Source organism: Triticum aestivum, chromosome 7B (assembly GCF_018294505.1).
Source record: "Triticum aestivum cultivar Chinese Spring chromosome 7B, IWGSC CS RefSeq v2.1, whole genome shotgun sequence".
NCBI classification, from domain to species: domain Eukaryota; kingdom Viridiplantae; phylum Streptophyta; class Magnoliopsida; order Poales; family Poaceae; genus Triticum; species Triticum aestivum.
The window spans coordinates 126,506,887-126,525,973 of record NC_057813.1 but is presented as its reverse complement, the minus strand read 5'-3'; the positions used below and the strand labels follow the sequence as shown (position 1 = coordinate 126,525,973).

At 43.7% G+C, this 19,087-nt stretch overlaps 1 protein-coding gene across 1 annotated transcript; it reads left to right on the top strand.

Annotated features, from left to right (window-relative positions):
* Positions 1-10,346: 10,346 nt before the first annotated feature.
* LOC123161012 (potassium channel KOR1) lies at positions 10,347-17,425 on the top strand. The gene is made up of 13 exons (XM_044578863.1): positions 10,347-10,790; positions 13,164-13,388; positions 13,877-13,940; positions 14,031-14,370; positions 14,468-14,763; positions 14,951-15,031; positions 15,136-15,234; positions 15,357-15,578; positions 15,719-15,907; positions 16,013-16,088; positions 16,198-16,492; positions 16,582-16,703; positions 16,794-17,425. The coding sequence occupies exons 1-13, from the start codon at positions 10,549-10,551 to the stop codon at positions 17,048-17,050; spliced, it is 2,508 nt and encodes an 835-aa protein (XP_044434798.1). The 5' UTR covers positions 10,347-10,548; the 3' UTR covers positions 17,051-17,425.
* The last annotated feature ends 1,662 nt before the right edge of the window (positions 17,426-19,087 follow it).

Here is a 19,087-nt window from a genome sequence, read left to right as displayed (position 1 = left end):
GCTATGGTGTTGATGTAGAAGCCCTCCATGGTCGATTGCCCCTCCGGCGGAGCGCCGACGAAGGCTCCAAGATGGGATCTCGCGGATACAGAAGGTTACGGCGGTGGAATTAGGTTTTCATTGGCTCCCTGGATGTTTTCGGGTATGTAGGCATATATATAGGAGGAATAAGTACGTCGGTGGCCGCTCGTGGGGCCCAGGAGTCAGGGGGCGCACCCAGGAGGGGTGGGCGCGCCCTCCTATCTCCTGGCCGCCTCGATTGCTTTTTGACTTGCACTCCAAGTCCTTTGGATCACGTTCGTTCCAAAAAGCACGCTCCTGAAGGTTTCATTCCGTTTGGACTCCATTTGATATTCCTTTTCTTCGAAATACTGAAATAGGCAAAAAAAACAGCAATACGGGCTGGGCCTCCGGTTAGTAGGTTAGTCCCAAAAATGATATAAATATGTAAAATAAAGCCCATAAACATCCAAAAAGGGGTAATATAATAGCATGGAACAATCAAAAATTATAGATACGTTGGAGACGTACCAAGCATCCCCAAGCTTAATTCCTCCTCGTCCTCGAGTAGGTAAATGATAAAAGCAGAATTTTTGATGTGAAATGCTACCTAGCATAATTCTCAATGTAATTTTCTTTATTGTGGCATGAATGTTCAGATCCAAATGATTCAAAATAAAAGTTCATATTGATAAAAGAAATAGTAATACTCCAAGCATACTAATCAAAGCAATCATGTCTTCTCAAAATAACATGGCTAAAGAAAGTTCATCCCTACAAAATCATATAGTTAGGCTATGCTTCATTTTCGTCACATAAAAATGTTCCCAAATTCTTCACCCCCGATGACAAGCCAAGCAATTGTTTCGTACTTAAATAATCTCAAACTTTTTCAACTTTCACGCAATACATGAGCATGAGCCATGTATATAGCATTATGGGTGGAATAGAATACGATGATGGGGATTGTGTGGAGATGACAAAAAAGGAGAAAGTATCACATTGACGAGGATAATCAACGGGCTATGGAGATGCCCATCAATTGATTTCAACACAAGGAGTAGGGATTGCCATGCAACGGATGCACTAGAGTTATAAATGAATGAAATCTCAATAAAAGAAAACTAGTGGGTGTGCATCCAACTTTCTTGCTCACGAAGACCTAGGGCATTTTAGGAAGCCCATCGTAGGAATATACAAGCCAAGTTCTATAATGAAAAATTCCCACTAGTATATGAAAGTGACAACATATGAGACTCTCTATATGAAAAACATGGTGCTACTTTGAAGCACAATATATGAGACTCACTATATGAAGAACATAGTGCTACTTTGAAGCACAAGTGTGGAAAAAGAGATAGTAACATTACCCCTTTTTATTTTCTTTTTTTCTTTTTTTTTTCTTTTTTTTCTTTTGGCCTTTTTTTTCTTTTGACCTTTCTATTTTTCCTTTGGGACAATGCTCTAATACTGATGATCATCACACTTTTATTGATTACAACACATGAATTACAACTCAAAACTAGAACAAGATATGACTCTATATGAATGCCTCCGGTGGTGTACCAGGATGGTGCAATGAATCAAGAGTGACATGCATGAAAAATTATGCATGGTGGCTTTGTCACAAATACGATGTCAACTACATGATCACGCAATGGCAATATGACAAAAGTAATGTATGTCATGATGATGAACGGAACGGTGGAAAGTTGCATGGCAATATATCTCGGAATGGCTATGGAAATGCCATAATAGGTAGGTATGGTGGCTGTTTTAAGGAAGATATAAGGAGGTTTATGTGTGATAGAGCATATCATATCACGGGGTTTGGATGCACCGGCGAAGTTTGCACCGACTCTCAAGGTGAGAAAGTACAATGCACGGTACCGAAGAGGCTAGCAATAGTGGAAAGGTAAAAGTGTGTATAATCCATGGACTCAACATTAGTCATAAGAACTCATATACTTATTGCAAAAATTTAGAAGCCATCAAAAACCAAGCACTACGTGCATGCTCCTAGAGGGATAGATTGGTAGGAAAAGACCATCGCTCGTCCCCGACTGCCACTCATAAGGATGCACAAGCCAGGTACACTTCATGTTTCAAATTTGTTACACAACTTTAACCATACGTGCATGCTACTGGACTTGCCAACTTCAACACAAGCATTCTTTAAATTCATAATACCCAACTAGCATGAATATCACTACCTCCATATCTCAAAACAATTATCAAGTATCAAATTGATCATAGCATCCAATTCACTTCCTATGATAGTTTTTATTATACCCAACTTGGATGCCTACCATTCTAGGACCAATTTTATAACCATAGCAAATACCATGCTGTTCTGAAAGACTCTCAAAATAATATAAGTGAAGCATGAGAGACTAGCAATTTCTACAAAATTAAGCCACCACCGTGCTCTAAAAGATATGAGTGAAGCACTAGAGCAAAAACTATCTAGCACAAAAGATACAAGTGAAGCACATAGAGTATTCTAATAAATTTAAATCAAGTAGGCTTCTCCCAAAAGGTGTGTACAGCAAGGATGATTGTGTTAAACTAAAAAGCAAAGACTAATATAATACACGACGCTCCAAGCAAAACACATATCATGTGGCGAATAAAAATATAGCTCCAAGTAAAGTTACCAATGAACGAAGACGAAAGAGGGGATGCCTTCCCGGGGCATCCCCAAGCTTAGGCTTTTGGCTACTCTTGAATATCTTGGGGTGCCATGGACATCCCCAAGCTTAGGCTTTTGCCACTCCTTATTCCATAGTCCATCAAATCTGTACCCAAAACTTGAAAACTTCACAACACAAAAGTCAACAAGAAATCTTATAAGCTCCGTTAGTGAAAGAAAACAAAACCACCACATAAGGTATTGTAATGAACTCATTTTTTATTTATTTTGGTGTTAAACCTACTGTATTCCAACTTCTATATGGTTTATAAACTATTTTATTAGCCATAGATACATCAAAATAAGCAAACAACACACGAAAGGCAGAATCTGTTAAAAGCAGAACAGTCTGTAGCAATCTGTAACTAACGCAAACTTATGGAACTCTAAAAATCCTACTAAAATAGGGAGTCCTGGACAATTTGTCTATTGATCAGAATAAAAAAGAATCAACGCAAAATCACGTTTCTGTGATTTAACAAAACTAATTTTGTGCGTGCAAAGTTTCTGTTTCTCAGCAGAATCAAATCAACTATCGTCATAGGTTATCCTATAGGTTCTACTTGGCACAAACACTAATCAAAACATAAAAACACATCTAAACAGAAGGTAGATGCAAAATTTATTACTAAACAGAAACAAAAACAAAAAACACAAATAAAATTGGGTTGCCTCCCAACTAGCGCTATCGTTTAACGCCCCTAACTAGGCATAAAAGCGAGGATAGATCTAAGTAGTGCCATATTTGGCACTCAATTCATAAGTAGCTCGCATGATAGATTCATAAGGTAATTTGACTTTCTTTCCTGGAAAGTGCTTCGTGCCTTTCCTTAATGGAAATTGGAATCTGATATTCCCTTCCTTCATATCAATAATCGCGCCAATCATTCTAAGGAAAGGTCTACCAAGAATAATAGGGCAAGAAAGATTGCAATCTATATCAAGAACGATAAAATCTACGGGCACCAAATTTCGATTTGCAACAATGAGAACATCATTGATCCTTCCCATTGGCTTTTTAATGGTGGAATCCGCAAGGTGCAAATTTAAAGAGCAATCATCAAGATCATGGAAACCTAGAATATCACATAAAGTTTTCGGAATCATTGAAACACTAGCACCCAAATCACACAAAGCAAAACACTCATGATCTTTAATTTTAATCTTTATAGTAGGTTCCCACTCATCATTAAGTTTTCTAGGTATAGAAACTTCCAAATTAAGTTTTTCATCATAAGATTGCATCAAGGCATCAACGATATGTTTGGTAAAAGCTTTATTTTGACTATAAGCATGAGGAGAATTAACAACCGATTGCAACAAGGAAATACAATCTTCTAAAGAACAATTATCATAATCAAATTCCTTGAAATCCGAGATAGTGGGTTCTATGCTATTTAAAGTCATGACCTCTCCAATCCCACTTTTACCAAATTTAGCATCAAGATCTAAAAACTCCGAATTATTGGGACGCCTTCTAACTAAACTTGACTCATCTCCAGTCCCATTATTATTAAGATTCATATTGCAAAACAAAGAGCTAATAGGAGACACAACAATAACTTTAAGATCTTCATCATTATTTTCATGGAAACTAGAAGAACACGCCTTTACAAAGCAATCTTTCTTAGCACGCAATTTAGCGGTTCTTTCCTTGCACTCATCAATGGAAATTCTCATGGCTTTGATAGACTCATTGATATCATGCTTGGGAGGAGTAGATCTAAGTTTAAGAGAATCAACATCAAGCGAAAGTCTATCAACGTTCCTAGCCAAATCATCAACTTTGAGCAATTTTTCTTCAAGAAAAGCATTAAAATTCTTTTGAGACATCATAAATTCTTTCACACTATTCTCAAAATCAGAGGGCATCTTATTAAAATTACCATAAGAATTATTGTAGGAATTTCCATAATTATTAGAGGAATTACTAGGGAACGGTCTAGAATTAAAGTTTCCTCTATAAGCATTGTTTCTAAAACTATTCCTACCAACAAAATTCACATCCATAGATTCATTATTATTCTCAATCAAAGTAGACAAAGGCATATCATTGGGATCAAAAGGAGCACTCTTAGTTGCAAATAATTTCATAAGTTCATCCATCTTTCCACTCAAAACATTGATTTCTTCTATAGCATGCACTTTTTTTACTAGAAGATTTTTCGGTGTGCCATTGAGAGTAATTAGCCATAATATTATCAAGAAGTTTTGTAGCATCTCCTAGCGTGATTTCCATAAACGTGCCTCCCGCGGCCGAATCTAAAAGATTTCTAGAAGCAAAGTTCAAACCGGCATAAAAATTTTGTATGATCATCCATAAATTCAAACCATGAGTAGGGCAATTGTGAATCATCAATTTCATTATTTCCCAAGATTGGGCAACATTCTCATGGTCAAGTTGTTTAAAATTTATAATATCGTTCCTAAGAGTGATGATCTTAGCGGGAGGAAAATACTTAGAGATAAAAGCATCTTTGCACTTGTTCCAAGAATCAATACTATTTTTAGGCAAAGACAAAAACCAAACTTAAGCATGATCTCTAAGTAAAAACGGAAATAACTTCAATTTAACAATATCATTATCCGTATCTTTCTTCTTTTGCATATCACGCAAATCAACAAAATTCTTTAGATGAGTAGCGGCATCTTCACTAGGAAGGCCAGCGAATTGATCTTTCATAACAAGATTCAGCAAAGCAGTATTGATTTCACAAGACTCAACATCATTAAGAGGAGCAATCAGAGTACTAAGGAAATCATTATTATTGGTATTGGAGAAATCACACAATTTGGTATTATCTTGTGCCATGGCAACAAGTAATGCGACACACAAGCAAACAGAAAAATGCAAGCGAAAAAGAGAGGAGAATATTGGGAAAGAGAGGGCGAATAAAACGGCAAGGGTGAAGTGGAGGAGAGGAAAACGAGAGGCAAATGTCAAATAATGTAAATGCGAGGGAGATGAGTTTGTGATGGGTACTTGGTATGTCTTGACTTGAGCAAAGACCTCCCCGGCAACGGCGCCAGAAATCCTTCTTGCTACGTCTTGAGCTTGCGTTGGTTTTCCTTGAAGAGAAAGGGTGATGCAGCAATAGTAGCGTAAGTATTTCCCTTAGTTTTTAAGAACCAAGGTATCAATCCAGTAGGAGGTTCCTCAAAAGTCCCACGCATCTATACAAACAAATAAAGAACTCGCAACCAACGCAATAAAGGGGTTGTCAATCCCTTCACGGCCACTTGCGAAAGTGAGATCTGATAGAGATAGTATGATAAGATAAATATATTTTTGGTATTTTATAATATAGATGCAAAAAGTAAAGATGCAAATAAAAGTAGACTGAAAGCTTATATGATAAAAGATAGACCCGGGGGCCATAGGTTTCACTAGTGGCTTCTCTCAAGATAGCATAAGTATTACGGTGGGTGAAAAAATTACTGTCGAGCAATTGATAGAAAAGCGAATAATTATGAGATTATCTAGGCATGGTCATGTATATAGGCATCACGTCCGCGACAAGTAGACCGACTCCTGCCTGCATCTACTACTATTACTCCACACATCGACCGCTATCCAGCATGCATCTAGAGTATTAAGTTCATAAGAACAGAGTAACGCATTAAGAAAGATGACATGATGTAGAGGGATAAACTCGAGCAATATGATATAAACCCCATCTTTTTATCCTTGATGGCAACAATACAATACGTGCCTTGCAACCCTTTCTATCACTGGGTAAGGACAGCGCAAGATTGAACCCAAAGCTAAGCACTTCTCCCATGGCAAGAAAGATCAATCTAGTAGGCCAAACCAAACTGATAATTCGAAGAGACATGCAAAGATAACTCAATCATACATAAAAGAATTCAGAGAAGATTCAAATATTTCTCATAGATAAACTTGATCATAAACCCACAATTCATCAGATCTCGACAAACACACCGCAAAAAGAGTTTACATCGAATTGATCTCCACAAGAGAGGGGGAGAACATTGTATTGAGATCCAAAAAGAAAGAAGAAACCATCTAGCTAATAACTATGGACCCGAAGGTCTGTGGTAAACTACTCACAACTCATTGGAGGGGCTATGGTGTTGATGTAGAAGCCCTCCGTGGTCGATTCCCCCTCCGGCGGAGCACCGGCGAAGGCTCCAAGATGGGATCTCGCGGATACAGAAGGTTACGGCGGTGGAATTAGGTTTTCGTTGGCTCTCTGGATATTTTCGAGGTACGTAGGTATATATAGGAGGAAGAAGTACGTCGGTGGCCGCTCGTGGGGCCCAGGAGACAAGGGGCGCGCCCAGGAGGGGTGGGAGCGCCCTCCTATCTCCTGGCCGCCTCGATTGCTTCTTGACTTGCACTCCAAGTCCTCTGGATCACGTTCGTTCCAAAAATCACGCTCCCGAAGGTTTCATTCCGTTTGGACTCTGTTTGATATTCCTTTTTTTCGAAATACTGAAATAGGCAAAAAAAACAGCAATACGGGCTGGGCCTCCGGTTAGTAGGTTAGTCCCAAAAATGATATAAATATGTAAAATAAAGCTCATAAACATCCAAAAAGGGGTAATATAATAGCATGGAATAATAAAAAATTATAGATACGTTGGAGACGTACCAGTGCTCCTGTTCATCCAACCTCCACCGCTCCTCCACCGGCTATTATTCAACCAATCCTCTCCACGAGGTCCTGTTCAACCACCCCTCCACAGGCTACTGTTCATCCAGCCCTTCACCGGCTACTGTTCAACCAGCCCTCCACGGGGTCCTGTTCATCCAGCCCTCCACGGGGTCCTGTTCATCCGCCCCCAACCGGCTCGATCGGGGGTCTTGTTCATCCAGCGGCAACGACCTCTACTACCACGGGGTCCTGTTCATCCAACCCCCCACCGGGATCTGTTCATCCAACCCCCAACAACGCACATTGTTCATCAAGAGGCAGCAGATTCGATCGGCTTCAGTTAGCAGCAGTAGCGAAGGAATCGCTCGATCGGGTTCAGTTAACAGCCAGATCGATCGATCGCTCGAGTTCAGTAACGCGTAGCCTACAGTACAATCGCTCGGGTTCAGTAGGCGAACGCCTCGCTTGGGTTCAGTTAGAGCCCAACGCCTCGCACCCACGCGCGTACGTGTACGAGAGAAATGCGCAAACCTCCGTGCATCGCTCGGCCCCGACCACCCACCGTAACCGGGAACTCCCCAATATTTTCCTCGACCTCGCTTCTACCACGGTTTTTTTCGTCATGGACGGCGCAAAGAATGTCATGCAGCTGCGTCTCTGGCCCGCCCAGGACGAAAAACTCATTTTCTGTCATGATTTTTTATCATAGAAGTAGGAGCCCACCACATCTATGATGATTCCGAGTTTTTTGTCACAATTATTGTCATAGAAGTGTCATAAGCATGATCGGAAAAAAAATCGTACGGCCCAAAATGTCATGGATGTGTCTTTTTTTGTAGTGTGAGGTATGCACTCCCTTTGCAACTAAGTTCAAGAAACAGTGGCCCATCTCCTCTCCCAATGCCAGTATTCGACCGCGGTCTGGACGCGGTTTAGGTGGGGAAATTAGGACAAGCGAGTGGTTGATCATTATCGTCGTCAAGGATTGGTGGACCAAGGTTGCTCTCGCGAGATCACCAAACCAGAAAAGAATGGCCTCCCTCCCTATGCTCATTTCCTGGTAATTATGAAGGGTGAGGAATGCTAGGGTCTTTCAGAATGCCTTCACCCCTTCGACGATCATTGTGGGCAAGGTCCTGGAGGAGGCAAGGCCATCGGTGCCAACGGGTGCCAAGGGCCTAGATGTCATTTTAACTAGCAAGTAATTGCTTTATTTTGCCACTGTGTGGCTGCTGTGACCTCATGAAAACCTTCTTTCTCAATTAATGAAATGGCATTTTTTTGACTCGTTTAAAGAAAATAAACACAGCAATGAAACCAAGATAGTTTTTGGTCACAGCATTTCATTCCCTGAAATATAGTTACAGCTGCCGTCACGATGTAACGCACAAAATAGTCTACATCCATCACTTTCCTAGGCCATTTTCTCTTTTGATTACCCATGCCCATTGTTTCATCAGCGAACAGCAGAGTAATCCATTTCTCTGCCTTTTAGAGCAGTGAGTGTATTCACTCCCGGACATCATTTCGCAAAAAAAAAAGTATTCACTCCTGGACATCTAGCCAGCAACAAATTTTACACGTCCGAAAAGAGATTATTTTTGTTTGTTTTTTCGCCATTTCATGGAGGTCTTGCCCGTCCGGGAATGGGATCGCCGGCCGCGGCCGTCGCCCGCCCAGGGCCGTTCCTAAGATTTCAGGGGCCCCGGGCGAAAGCAAAATTGGGGGCCCTTTATGCATCATGCATGTTTTGATATTTTTAAACACGGGTTACTCTTAACATTTTATCCTTTTATCGATGGAGTGCAAAACCAGCATGTCAACTTAGTTTTGTGATTTACTGAATATGATTATATTAATTCTATCTTACTTCAAATTTTACCTAGGAAGTTTGTGCGCACTTTATATTTCATATACAGTTTGCCACACACACAAAATTATATTCAAACGGATCCTTTCCGTGCAGCTAGAATTACTTTATAATTTACAACGCTAGAATTAATTTAGCCACCTAAATAAATTAAATCGACCATGCATTCTTTAATTAATTCATCTCAGCTATTAGTATAATTAATCCATGGATCCTAGTAGTCATTTTCTCCCATTGTCTTTCATCGACCACCAACACATCCAGATTCATTAATCAGAAGGCCGGACAACTACAACGTACTCTTCTCTACTAATTCACTAGATACTCCTATCTAATAGAACCTAGATACTCCCTCTATTCCTAAATATAGTGCGCATAGAATTTCTTAGAAGTCAAACATTGTTTAGTTTGACCAAGTTTAGTGAGAAAAGTATCAACCAAAATAATACCAAATAAATATAATATAAATATATGCTTAATGATGTATTTAATGATATTTACTTAATATTATAGATGTAGATATTTGTCTTCTATAAATGTAGTCAAAGTAGGGGGAGTTTGACTATTGAAATTTCCTATACGCACTACATTTAGGAATAGAGGGAGTATCTCTTGGACAATGAATCAAGAAGATGCTTACCTATTCTCTGTTGTTCAAACCTGGGCTATTGTTACTCCTGCCCGACGAACATGAAATCACCCAAGCCCCCGTTGAAGGAGGAAGCATCGGTGAGGCCTCTGTGGGAAGACACTATGGCGGCGGGAGTCTGTGCGTGATGTGTGTTTGAGGGATGATTTCCGGCCAGGTCGATCGCCGATGTTGTTGTGTGTGGGCCTACACGTGGGAAACGGAAATTCCACTAATATAGGGAATCGTTGATTTACTTGCCCACTACTACACCATCACGTACAAGGCATGTTACACCTAAATTAGCGCAGGGTCATTTTTTTTCACAGGCCTAATACACAGAGCACACATACGTGGGGGCCCCTACCTTTCGGGGGCCCGGGGCGGCCGCCGCCCTGCCCCCCATCAGGGCCGGGCCTGCGCCCGCCCGTGGTTACGCACACACAGACGGCCCACCGTGGTCATAAAGATTTGACCCCTCCACCTCCCGCTGCCGCCTGCCACTGTTCACGCTATAAATAAGCCCGTCCATCGCCGCCTTCCCTCAGCCCGTCGCCTCCCGTCCAGCTCCCGTCGCGTCCTAGGCACCCAGTCCAGCTTTCGAAACGTACCGAAGCTCCACCATCCTTTGCTTGCTTCCGCTGGAGCAGCGCCTTGGCTCGGCGTCGTCGCCGTTTCAGCCGCCGTGCTCGTGCCGCGGCGTCCGTGCGTGCGCGCGGTAGCTCGCTCGTGAGGTGCGATGGGCAGGCTGGGGTCGAAGAGGAGGGTCGGGGAGGAGGCGGAGTTGGAGGCGGTCGAGGAGGAGAAGGAGTACGAGGTGGAGGAGGTGCACGACCGGCTCCAGTCGTCGCGGAACAGCCGCCTTGCGCTCTTCGGCTCCGACCTCCGGCTCGGCCCGCGCCGCCGGCGCCCCCCTCGCCGCCCCGCCGTCGACGGCGAGGACGGGTTCTTCCACGACCACATCATCCTCCCCGACAACAAGTACGTGGCAACAACACACGCCCATACACTCCAATTTCCTTGCCAGCTTCTCCATGCTTCCGCGCGCGCGCTGGCCGCCGCGCCGGCGTGTTCTGGAAGCTCGATCGGTCGTTTTGCTGTTGCTATAATTACAGACACAAGCAGTTTATCAAAAGAAATATTATAAAATTATATTCTATATTCTATATTATTTTAGCTGCGAAAAATGATTTTGCTATATTGTCTTCCTCGGAATTTCTGGTTTTACTTTCCCCCATCCAAATCGTTTCCGTTCCGTTCAACAGTGTGCGCATTGTTCCTAGCCGCGAATCAGTCGTTCGTTGATCAGCTCGCCAGCAGGGTGCGCCGTGCGCAGGCAAGCTTGCTTCGTCGGCAGGCAGCCACATGTAGCATAGCATGTAGGTGTAGCTACAGCTACGCCGGCGTTCACGGGATCGTGCCTGAGTGCCATAGAAACCGGGATAACAGATTGCTTTTGCTTTACTGAACTCCTGTGGCACGAGCTTTCCTTTTCTGCAACCGGATTCTAGCCAAGTTAATTGCTGGGCTGTTAAAACTGCGATTTTCGCAAGCCTGCGGCTCGTGGCCTCGTGGGAAATGTTTTTTTCTGGAGGAAAAAAATACTGCGATGAAAGTGAAAGTGAAATACGGTATTGGTTTTTTGAATATACGGGGAAAAATGTTTTCTAGCAAAGAAAAATAGAGGGTGAAATGTTGTCCCGTGAATCTGAAAAGAAGGGAGGAAGCTAGCTAAGCTAGTAGCATCGGGATGAACAATCTCAAGAAGGAGCCGGGCCCTACGCATACTAGACTCTGGACCCCTTTCACTATCTGCTTTTTTAACCTCGTGATTAGGCTCTAGCAATACCCAAAACAGGCCAGAGATTGCTTCGTGACTTGCGTTATTCTACCACCTCTGTTTCTTTCCTTTGGTTCCTTTTCCGTACGTAGAGGCAGCATGAAAAACATTGCGTGCCTTCAACTTGGGATTTGTTAAACACAGCGCGCAGGAAGCGCAGAAAACTTGTACGTACACATATTATTTTTTCTTATTTATTGCGCATTGCACATCAGTGACAGAGGGTTTGAACTGCCTTTCATTGAGTGCATGCATATGTGTAGCTATTATCACCACGCCTTATATTTTAGCATTCAGAGATCTCTGCTTATCACAACATGACAAGTAGGCTATATATAGCTTGCATGAGCAACCTTCTCCTCCGCGCCAACCAGGTGTGCGGCCGCCTGGTTCTCACCAGGGTCGTGCTCCCCAATCCCCCTTTCGTTTCTTGGCTGACTTGGCCAGATGCCCAGACCATAGTTTGAACGGCCTAAAGTATTCATCAGGATGACTGAGTTTGGTTTAGCGCCGTTAATCCGGCGGTGAGGTAGCTGGAGTCATTATCCCGGGGGAAATATTTAACTGAATATGCTTAGAGCATCAATCAGCTATGCCATGTGTGGGATCTCTAGACAGATAATCTATGGGCATGATGTGGACAGTGTTAGTTTCCGATTGGCGGTGACCTGCATAATCAGACAGAGTTGCTGACATCCAGTTCGTATGTAAAATGTCTTACATTTGTTTACAGAGGAAGTAGCATACACGGAGTACTTTGCAATGCCTTACATCCTCGATGTCTCGACTGTTCTTTTTTTTCTTTTTCTTTTGAGAAAGTCTCGGTCTCTCGTTACTGTGTGATATCTAAAAGTTTTAAGTTTAGCAAGGCTATAGACTATTACAGCTGAGCGCGTACTCTCCGTGGTTATGTAAAATGGCACTACGAGCACATGAAAATTGCAAAAATAAATAAATAAATTCAGATGATGTACTATAAAGTATAATATGGATGTTATTGTAACAGATCTTGTTGGAGATGAGGTGGCTCCATGACAGACGCATCGTCATTTAAATTTATTTCGTGCCAAGTGGTTCCGATCTTCCCATTTAGTTTACTAGTATGAGTACCGTTGGAGGATCGGTGCACAGCACAGGAGGAACCCACTCATGGCCACATCACCCACCCCTGACACGCTCATGTGCATGATGGAGTATGCGTGTGATCTCACCAAAGACAACTGGTTAACTCCGTGTGCACCGATTCTCAAACATCGGGCACGTTTGGCCTAATTAATGCTTTTGACCTAATTTCCAAAGGCAGTGTAGCATGTGGTTTAGGCTTCTACAGTAGCCACTCTCTCGATCAACTTGACATTTTTCAGAGAGCAAATAGTATGACCGTCAGTCAACAACCGTGGTAAATAAATTAAAGTCTGTTTTTATATAATCTTTTGCCCCCTTCAACAAATCACAAACGGACATTTTACTATGGTAACAGGAGGGTGTCAATTTACTGATATGCCTCCCTGCAGGTTGTACCTGTTATGGACCAAGTTCATACTGGTTTGGGCGGTGTACAGTTCCTTCTTTACGCCCTTCGAATTCGGCTTCTTCCGGGGACTCCCCGACAAACTGTTCGTCTTGGACATAGTTGGGCAGATTGCCTTCCTCATTGATATTGTTCTCAAGTTTTTCGTGGCCTACCGCGACCCCGACACGTACCGCATCGTACGCAATCCGACCTCTATCGCCCTCCGGTAAATATTTCCTCATCTTATGCTTGAAAGTGCAACTACAATAACTGGAAATTGCCCTGCATCATTGTTCACTTGCATCCTTTTCCGTACTCCTATATTTTCACAGCTTGTAGTCCTTTATAATCATCCGAATCATTACAATGGTGAATCTCAAGAATGATATGTGGATCTCTCAACTATTTTCTATGTTGCTGAAATGAAAATGCTTTCTGTGTTGCCTTGATGTTGTACTTGTAGCTTCTACTTCTCTTTTAATAAAGACCGGCTACAGCCTTTTGAAATGAAAATGCTTTTCCAGAAGGGCATTTGCATGTTATACATTTAACTTTATTCTTGCAATATTATAGTAGGGCATTTGCATGTTGTACATTTAACTTTATTCTTTCAATATTATAGTAGAGCTTTTGCTAAGTGTACTTTTTGGAACATGTCATGCAATAACTCAAACCTAACTTCTAACCTCTGATTTATTTGCTCACTTGATCCAGGTATTGCAAATCAAGCTTCATTTTTGATCTCCTTGGTTGCTTCCCATGGGATATTATCTACAAGGTTAACCCTTTGCTAATATTTTTCATTTCACTTGTTAGTAGACATGTTGATATTTTCTGCTCACTTTTTATGTTATGAACTGAAACACAGGCTTGTGGCAGTAAAGAAGAAGTAAGATACCTATTGTGGATCCGTTTAACACGAGCTCTGAAGGTAACAGAATTCTTCAGGGATTTGGAAAAGGACATCCGTGTGAACTATCTGTTCACAAGAATAGTGAAACTCATAGTTGTGGAGATCTACTGCACACACACAGCAGCCTGTATCTTCTATTACCTGGCCACAACGCTGCCCGAGTCAATGGAAGGAAATACATGGATAGGGAGTTTGAAGTTGGGAGAGTACAGCTATGATCATTTCAGGGAGCTTGATCTTATCAAGCTTTATACCACCTCACTGTACTTTGCAATCGTCACAATGGCGACTGTTGGTAAGATTCGGTCTCATGTTGCCTTGCAATCTCAGTTTTCTCAGAAACTTGGAATGTGTTCCGTACCCTGAAATGCTGAGACCTTTTCCCCCTGCAGGTTATGGTGACATTCATGCTGTAAATGTCAGGGAAATGATATTTGTCATGATCTATGTCTCGTTTGATATGATTCTTGGAGCTTACCTCATCGGTAACATGACTGCGCTTATTGTCAAAGGCTCGAGAACCGAGCGATTCAGGGACAAAATGAAAGAAGTCATCAGGTATATGAACAGAAATAAACTTGGGAAAGAGATAAGGGAACAGATCAAGGGGCATCTGAGGTTGCAGTATGAGAGCAGCTACACTGAAGCTTCTGTACTTCAGGATATCCCGATTTCAATTCGTGCAAAGGTAATGAGCTATATTTTGGATCTCTTACTATCCTTCTGTGAACTGTGTTACTGTTCTGACTTCTTAAATTTTCATCTGGTGAAGCTAATGCTTCACAAGCATTCACATCTTCAGGATATTCCCATATCAACTTTCAACTGTGTTCTTTTCCGTGGTGACTGGATGATATATGTTATTGTATTTGCAGATTTCCCAAACACTGTACAAGCCATATGTTGAAAGCACTCCACTGTTCAAAGGCTGCTCAGCAGAATTTATTCAACAGATTGTAAGTATTTCTTTCTGACCCAAAATTATGTATGATGATATATTGTACAAAATATAGTTTGAAAATACCCGAAGATCTCTCTAACATGTTCTAGCTCCTGGCAGGTGATCAGACTCCAAGAAGAGTTCTTCCTACCAGGAGAGGTTATTTTGGAGCAAGGCAGTGCGGTTGATCAGATATACTTTGTCTGTCATGGTGCGCTGGTGAGTTCAGGCCTGCTGATAGTTGCCCAATTCTTCCATACATTTAGTAACCAGACAGGTTTGCTTATGGAGTTCCTTTTGGACCAAACTAGCACTTACTGTACAATTCCTATCCCGTTCAGGAAGGTGTTGGCATCGGCGAAGATGGCCAAGAGGAGACTATTTTGATGTTGGAGCCCGAGAGTTCTTTCGGTGAAATCGCCATTCTTTGCAACATTCCACAGCCATACAGTGTTCGTGTTTGCGAACTTTGCAGGCTCTTGCGGCTCGATAAGCAGTCATTCACAAACATACTGGAGATCTATTTTGTCGACGGAAGAAAAATTTTGAGCAACCTCACAGATGTAAGCAGAGCAAACAATTATCATAACAACCACTGCTTTATTTTTTTTATTTTTCTATAAAAAAAAACAACCACTGCTTTATCAGTTATAGGATAACAGATTTTTTTACTGATGTGCTGCCTGCCTCCTTCTGACTGCAGAACAATGAATATGGCGGTCGGGTCAAACAAATAGAATCGGATATCACATTCCACATAGGGAAGCAAGAGGCAGAGCTGACCTTAAGAGTAAATAGTGCCGCCTTTTATGGTGACCTTAATCAGCTCAAGGGTTTGATCCGAGCAGGAGCCGATCCAAAGAACACGGATTATGACGGGCGGTCTCCTTTGGTAAGGACAGCTTAGAATTTCATGTAATCAACAAGAATGTTGTATTGTAATACCTAATATTGGTCATCAGTAATGTATGTCATGTAACCATCGTCTTCTTCACAGCATCTTGCAGCTTCCAAAGGGTATGAAGACGTTGCACAGTTCCTTATCCACGAAGGGGCTGATATCGATCTTGCCGGTATGTTCACTCAGTTTGGTGCCATCTGTGCAGCCGTTTTTCCAGGTTTCACAATGTAGTGACTGATCGCACATTTTGTGCACTGGCTTTGGTTTTTGTTCGAAACCAGATAAATTTGGGAACACGCCACTGCTGGAGGCAGTGAAGCAGGGGCATGACCGGGTGGCCACGCTGCTCTTCAGCAGAGGAGCCAAGCTGAACCTCGAGAACGCCGGCAGCCACCTCTGCATGGCGGTGTCGAAGGGGGACTCCGACTTCGTTCGGAGGGCTCTTGCTTACGGCGCTGACCCAGACTCGAAAGACTACGATCACCGCAGTCCCCTCCACATAGCCGCCGCAGAGGGCCTGTACATGATGGCCAAGATGCTGGTAGACGCTGGCGCAAGCGTGTTCGCAACCGACAGGTACCACCATCAAGCTTGAAACTACCACAAAGTCTGTCATCGGCAACTTCGTGGCCATGCTTGAGCTTGACAGTTCCATGTGTACGCAGGTGGGGCACTACTCCGCTAGACGAAGGGCGCAAGTCGGGTAGCAAGCCGCTGATGCTGCTGCTGGAGCAGGCGAAAGCCGACGAGCTGTCCAAGTTCCCCGCCCGCGGTGAAGAAGTGAGAGGCAAGTTCAGAAGCTCATGACCTCTGTCAGACAAACCACCACTTGCGCAACGTTCATTTCTGACCTCTGCAAAATTTCTCCTGATCACAGATAGAATGCACCCGCGACGATGCTCCGTGTTCCCCAACCATCCATGGGATGATGGCGCCGAGCGCAGAGAGGGGGTGACCCTGTGGATTCCACACACGATCGACGGGCTCGTCAGGTCGGCGCAGGAGAAGCTGGGCTTGTCGGGCTCAGGCCTGCGCCTGCTCGGCGAGGATGGCGCGAGAGTGCAGGAGGTCGACATGGTCCATGATGGCCAGAAGCTCTATCTGGTCGGAGGCGATGACGGCGCGGGGCAGTGAGAGTAGAAGGTGCGCCAGCGGCGGGAATGAAATGAAGGTTTTTCCAGTAAAATTTTGCTATTCCTGGCCAGTATTCAAATTTGAACTAAAATCACGACACTTATTTTGAATCGGAGGGAGTAGTATTTATCTAGGATTAGCCTCCCCAGATGTTAGAGCTTTTTTTTGAATGCCGATTGTTGTACCCATAGGTAGATAAGAAAGAAGGCGAGCCCTCTCTCCATGATGTACAGATTGTGATGATGGAAATGAGATGTAAATGGAAATGAAATGTGGATGAATATCTCCACAAACAAAGTTCACTCGGATGTTGAGCTAGTGGCCTACGGATGAGCCAATTTTATTGTTTGTCAACTTGATCCAAGTGTTGAGAAACTCTTCTGTGCTCCCTAGAGAACCCTCGTTAGCTATATCATGAGGAAGGGGATTCGTAGCACCGGGGTGTTCCACCACCTATATGAACATTAAGTTCAAAAAAATACCGAGAAATTTGAAAGAAAAAAACCCTAGAATTTTGGGATATCAAACTTGCGTGTCCAATCTACTTCCATGAGAAATTTCATGAACAAAATACCAGGAAACGTATCTATGGCAAAAAAAAAAAGGCACAAATTTCCTATGTATATGTATAGAAAAAAAATGTGAGGATGGATTTTAGTTCAGACTGTATTTCCTTCGCCACGGATACGTTTCCTGGTGTCTTTTCACGAAACTTCACACGGAAGTAGATTGGGCACCCAACATCCCCAAATTCCAGATTTTTTTTTAAAAAAATGGGTATTTTATAATTTAATATCATCTTCTTTCTTCCTCTCCCTGTGCTTTGTGCGGCACGCGTTTGGACAATCCTCTGGACAGTGCTTGACAGCAGAGGTGATGGGCTTGGAAAGATCCGGATCAAGGAAATCGGTGATAATACCAGCGATTTGGACTGGTCTCTATCCGGCGTCCACTGAAACTAGCCGGTGCTGCAGGAGGGACGACTCGACCGAGCTCATCGGTCAGTAGTCGCTACTCACTAGTCGTAACCGGTGCGGCCGGTCGGAATGGCGACGCCTCAAGCCTAAGCAGCTAGCGCCGTCGCTGTGCAGTCCCTTCCGTTGCAACTGGCCGGCCGACTGACGTCAGGCGCCTCGTGCCGACCTGAGGGAGGCCGTCGTGCCTTCAGCAGCCCGCGCCACGTCTCACCATCGCCACTATAAAGCAAGTAGCCTTCTCCTCCCTCCCGCCGAGAAAATTGGCTATTTGCCACTTTCAATATGGGGCTTCTCAAAATTGCCATTTTCAAGATTGGCTTCGTAAAAATGCCACTCAGCTCGTGTGCACCTTGATTACCATGCCATTTTCCTTCTTTTATATATTTTCTCTTTCTTCTCGCAATTATAAGCACCAGAAAAGACCAAACTGCCCCTATATATGCTATCTAAACGTACTCAGGCATCTAATCAGCACTTGAGGCGGCTAGCCAAGAATACTGTGCTTGCTCAATCCATGATCGCCTGGATTTCTTGCGTCAATCGTCGGATGCCGCCATCTCCTCGAGGCCGCGTGCCGCCGATCTCCACACTGCTCGCACTGCCCATCGCCATACATGGAACACAATCCTTCTACGAGGGCAGCTGTGCCGGCGCGCGCAAGCGTGGGAGAGCGTCGACGGCGAGTTGTGGTGACTCCTGTAGGTGTCGGCGAGGCAAACGGCGAGCTGCGCCGACATGGACGAGCACCCTCGGCCAGGCAAGGACGGGCTGTGCCGACGCGCGAGCACCTCGGAGTTGTGGTGGCTCACATGGGCATCGGCCAGGCAAGGACGAGCTGTGCTGGCGCGCGTGCAGACGTGGACGAGCATCGAGGAGGTGTGGTGGCTCGCGCGGGCATCGGCTAGGCAAGGACGAGCTGTGCCGGCGCGCGTGGAGACGTGAACGAGCATTGGCGAGGAGCTGCGGTGGCTCGCAGGAGTTCGCCAGCCGAGGGCCAGCCGTACCGGCGAGCGTGCAGTGAGCGAGCATCGCCAGCGGTGAGCAGCGGTTGGGCCGAGAG

Bases quoted from the DNA above. Each gene is read 5' to 3' on its own strand.
- LOC123161012 (XM_044578863.1), top strand. From the start codon at position 10,549: ATGGGCAGGCTGGGGTCGAAGAGGAGGGTCGGGGAGGAGGCGGAGTTG. The intron at 15,032-15,135 runs GTAAGTATTTCT...AGCTCCTGGCAG, and splicing joins CAGAATTTATTCAACAGATT to GTGATCAGACTCCAAGAAGA. The intron at 15,235-15,356 runs GTGAGTTCAGGC...TATCCCGTTCAG, and splicing joins TTGTCTGTCATGGTGCGCTG to GAAGGTGTTGGCATCGGCGA.